The following is a 3,389-nucleotide window of genomic DNA, read 5'->3' on the forward strand; positions in this document are numbered from 1 at the left end:
ACCTCAGATTAGTTGAATTGACATTAGCTTTCTTCTCTGATAAAGCTTTTAAAATTTATTTAGTAAAGTGGCCAGGCACAGTGGCTCACAACTGTTATCCCAGCACTTTGACAGGCTGAGGTGGGTGGATCACCTGAGGTCAGGAGTTTGAGACCAGCCTGGCCAACATGGTGAAACCCCATCTCTACTAAAAAAATTCAAAAAAAAAATTAGCCAGGGGTGGTGGCGCACACTTTTAATCCCAGCTACTTGGGAGGCTGAGGCAGGATAATTGCTTGAACCTGGGAGGTGGAGGCTGCAGTAAGCGGAAATGGTGCCACTGCACTGCACTCCAGCCTGAGAGACAGAGATTCCGCCTCCAAAAAAAAAAAAAATAATATTTGGAAAGTTGTTTTCCTCCTTATATTACTGCCTGCAAGATCGAAACAGAGTTTCCCATTTCTATTTTGGGTTCTGACTGAGTCACAAGGTAATCTTGGCAAATCACTCTGCTCTATCTCTCAGTTTCCTAAGGCTGCCTGGGAACTTGAACTGTCAGCCAAACAGGAAGAAGGGCCCTTCCGCCTAACTCCAAAAGGCCTAAATCAAATGGATATGCTGAGATTTAATGATGGATATAAATTACAGCAAATGGATTCCCTATAGGGTGAGGGGGAAAAAAGCAAACATTTTACTTAACTTCCTCTATACAATTCGGGGCTGGCAGAAAAGGTAGACTATTACAATGTAGCTGAGCAAATTTTTCCATGTTTGCATAACATGTGTTTTCAACTAAAGATACTCCTTCTATATTCCTACTATATACAACACCCCAAAAAACCTCAAATGTAAGTAAAGCAATGTGACAGATTTGACGCTGGCCAAGTTACACTGTTTTTTTGTTTTTTGTTTTTTTTTTTTTAGTGTCAGTGTTCATAAAGGCCCTTTTTGTTTTTCAAGGATGGGTATAAAGTGTTACTTGGCCGGGCACGGTGGCTCACGCCTGTAATCCCAACACTTTGGGAGGCCGAGGCGGGCGGATCACGAGGTCAGGAGTTCAAAACCAGTCTGGACAACATAATGAAACTCCGTCTCTACTAAAAATACAAAAAATTAGCTGGGTGTGGTGGTGTGCACCTGTAATCCCAGCTACTCGGGAGGCTGAGGCAGGAGAATTGCGAGAACCCGGCAGTTGGAGGTTGCAGTGAGCCGAGATTGCACCATTGCACTCCAACCCCGGGTGACAGTGTAAGACTCTGTCTCAAAAAGAAAAAAAAAAACCAAAAAAAGTGTTACTCCACTCCCCACCAGATACTCTTATTTTTGCCCCCTATGAGATCATGAATTCCTCCTGGGTGCACAACTCCCTAAAGTGCTCTGTGTTTTACTGCTTATAATTTCCCACATCCCATGATGCCCCTTGATAGAATTATTTTTTCTGTACTCACACAAATGGAAACAGAAGAGATGAAAAACCCTGGGGATGCGGCCTCGCAGGTCTCAAACTGCTAAGCACAACCTGCTTATCTTTTGGCTGAGTTCCTTTCTTGGCTCAGAGTCAGATTTTGCATGACCTAGGAGGCTTAGGACCCAGGGGGCGCCTTTCAGCTGAAAAACAGCTCGCGCTGCAGCAAGCTAGCTGGGAAGCTCCCAGTTCTAAAGAGAGGCTGTTTACCAGAAGAGCATAACAAGGGCAGGTCTGACTGCAAGGCTGGGACCGGGAGGCAGAGCCGCCGCAAAGGGGGCCCCAGTTAAACACTGGTCGTTCAATCACCTGCAAGACGAAGGAGGCAAGGATGCCGTTGGCCTGGGTACAAGCATTCCTCGTCAGCAACATGCTCTTAGCAGAAGCCTACGGATCTGGAGGTGAGATTACAATCTTTCCTTTCCGCAGCAACTTCATGAAACAGAAGGGGTAAAGTCCCCCAAACAGGGCCAGGATGACAGGAAACGAAGCGTTTAGCTGGTTTCTGTTGTCCTGTGAAAGCTTTTCCACCCCTCCTTTCCTTGTCAGGGGCTTGCAGCTCCATCTTTGCCATTAAGAACAAAGGCAAGAAGCCACTTTCTCTTTGCCTTTCCTTGCTCATGAGTGGATGGAGCTTGGGGGTTCATCTCCCCTACTCCCCAAGTCCTGTTCTTTCTAAGACCTTTGCATGGTGTGGTCCTCCTTCCCCAGCCTCCTCCTGTGGTTCTCCTGCAGAGGGGAGTGGGAGCTTGGAGTCTCATCCAGTCAGCGATGAGGCCGGTTTCCTCCGTTTGAGGCTCTCTTTAATCTTTTGCCTGACGGAGTCAAGGCTCCTGGAGAATTCTCCTGGGAGAGAGTATTGCCTGTTAAACGGGCAGTAGGTGGCCGTATCCGTGGAGGAAGAAACACCGGAGTTTATGTAACTGACCATTACAACACAGGGGTAAATGTCACGTCTGGGCTCCCACCGTCCCAAAACTCCCATCTCCTCAAAGGGACCCTAAGCCAGGCCTCCTCCTCTCCATCTCCTCCTCCAAAGTGGTCACAAGTTCAAGAGTAACAACCCTTTACACTTCTGCAGCGCTTTCCGGGTTTCAAAAATAAATAAATAAAACCTAACAGTCTCAGAACGTTGACTAAGGGCCAGGCACAGGCTAGGGGCTTCACAGGCGCTTTCTTTTCCGTCTCTTTCGGGCCGCACAGCAACCCTCTGAGGTGTGTGTAGGGTTGTGGGGAGGGGGCGGAGGGCGTGGGGGTGTTGCCAGGAGAGGAGAGGGAGGCCCAGCAGGGCCCGGGGTCCTCTAGCCAGGCTGGGACTCGGCCCGGGTGGTCCTGGCTCCCCTGCCCGCCACGCTGGGCGTCTTCCCTTCGCTGCCCGCTACTCTGTGTCCGGGGGCTTCTCTTCCTCACAGGCTGTTTCTGGGACAACGGCCACCTGTACCGGGAGGACCAGACCTCCCCCGCGCCGGGCCTCCGCTGCCTCAACTGGCTGGACGCGCAGAGCGGGCTGACCTCGGCCCCCGTGTCGGGTAAGTGTCCTCCGGGGGATGGCGCCGGGGCTGGCGGGCGGCAGCCGCGGTCCAGGTCCCAGCCCCGGCACACATTTCCTTCTCTTCCCTCTCAGGCGCCGGCAATCACAGTTACTGCCGAAACCCGGACAAGGACCCGCGCGGGCCCTGGTGCTACGTCAGTGGCGAGGCCGGCGTCCCTGAGAAACGGCCTTGCGAGGACCTGAGATGTCCAGGTACCTACCCGGGACCCCGGGAATCCCCGCTCCTGGGGCTGACAGGGACCGGCGGACAACCGCCGCGCACGTGAGGCCGCGCGAGGCCGGCGTCCCTGAGAAACGGCCTTGCGAGGACCTGAGATGTCCAGGTACCTACCCGGGACCCCGGGAATCCCCGCTCCTGGGGCTGACTGGGAGCGGCGGACAACCGCCGCGCAC

At 52.5% G+C, this 3,389-nt stretch overlaps 1 protein-coding gene across 2 annotated transcripts in view; it reads left to right on the top strand.

The window, feature by feature from the left end:
• Window positions 1–1,535: 1,535 nt before the first annotated feature.
• PIK3IP1 (phosphoinositide-3-kinase interacting protein 1) overlaps window positions 1,536–3,389 on the top strand; it is a 15,851-nt gene continuing 13,997 nt past the window's right edge. For both annotated transcript variants that reach the window (XM_011938325.1, XM_011938326.1), the window contains exons 1-3: window positions 1,536–1,845; window positions 2,857–2,973; window positions 3,069–3,188. In XM_011938325.1, coding sequence (XP_011793715.1) covers window positions 1,776–1,845; window positions 2,857–2,973; window positions 3,069–3,188 — 307 coding nt within the window. In that variant the 5' untranslated portion in view covers window positions 1,536–1,775. The remainder of the gene's footprint in view (window positions 1,846–2,856; window positions 2,974–3,068; window positions 3,189–3,389) is intronic.

The sequence above is a fragment of the Colobus angolensis genome, unplaced genomic scaffold, assembly GCF_000951035.1.
Source record: "Colobus angolensis palliatus isolate OR3802 unplaced genomic scaffold, Cang.pa_1.0 Scaffold171, whole genome shotgun sequence".
In the NCBI taxonomy this organism is placed as follows: Eukaryota; Metazoa; Chordata; class Mammalia; order Primates; family Cercopithecidae; genus Colobus; species Colobus angolensis.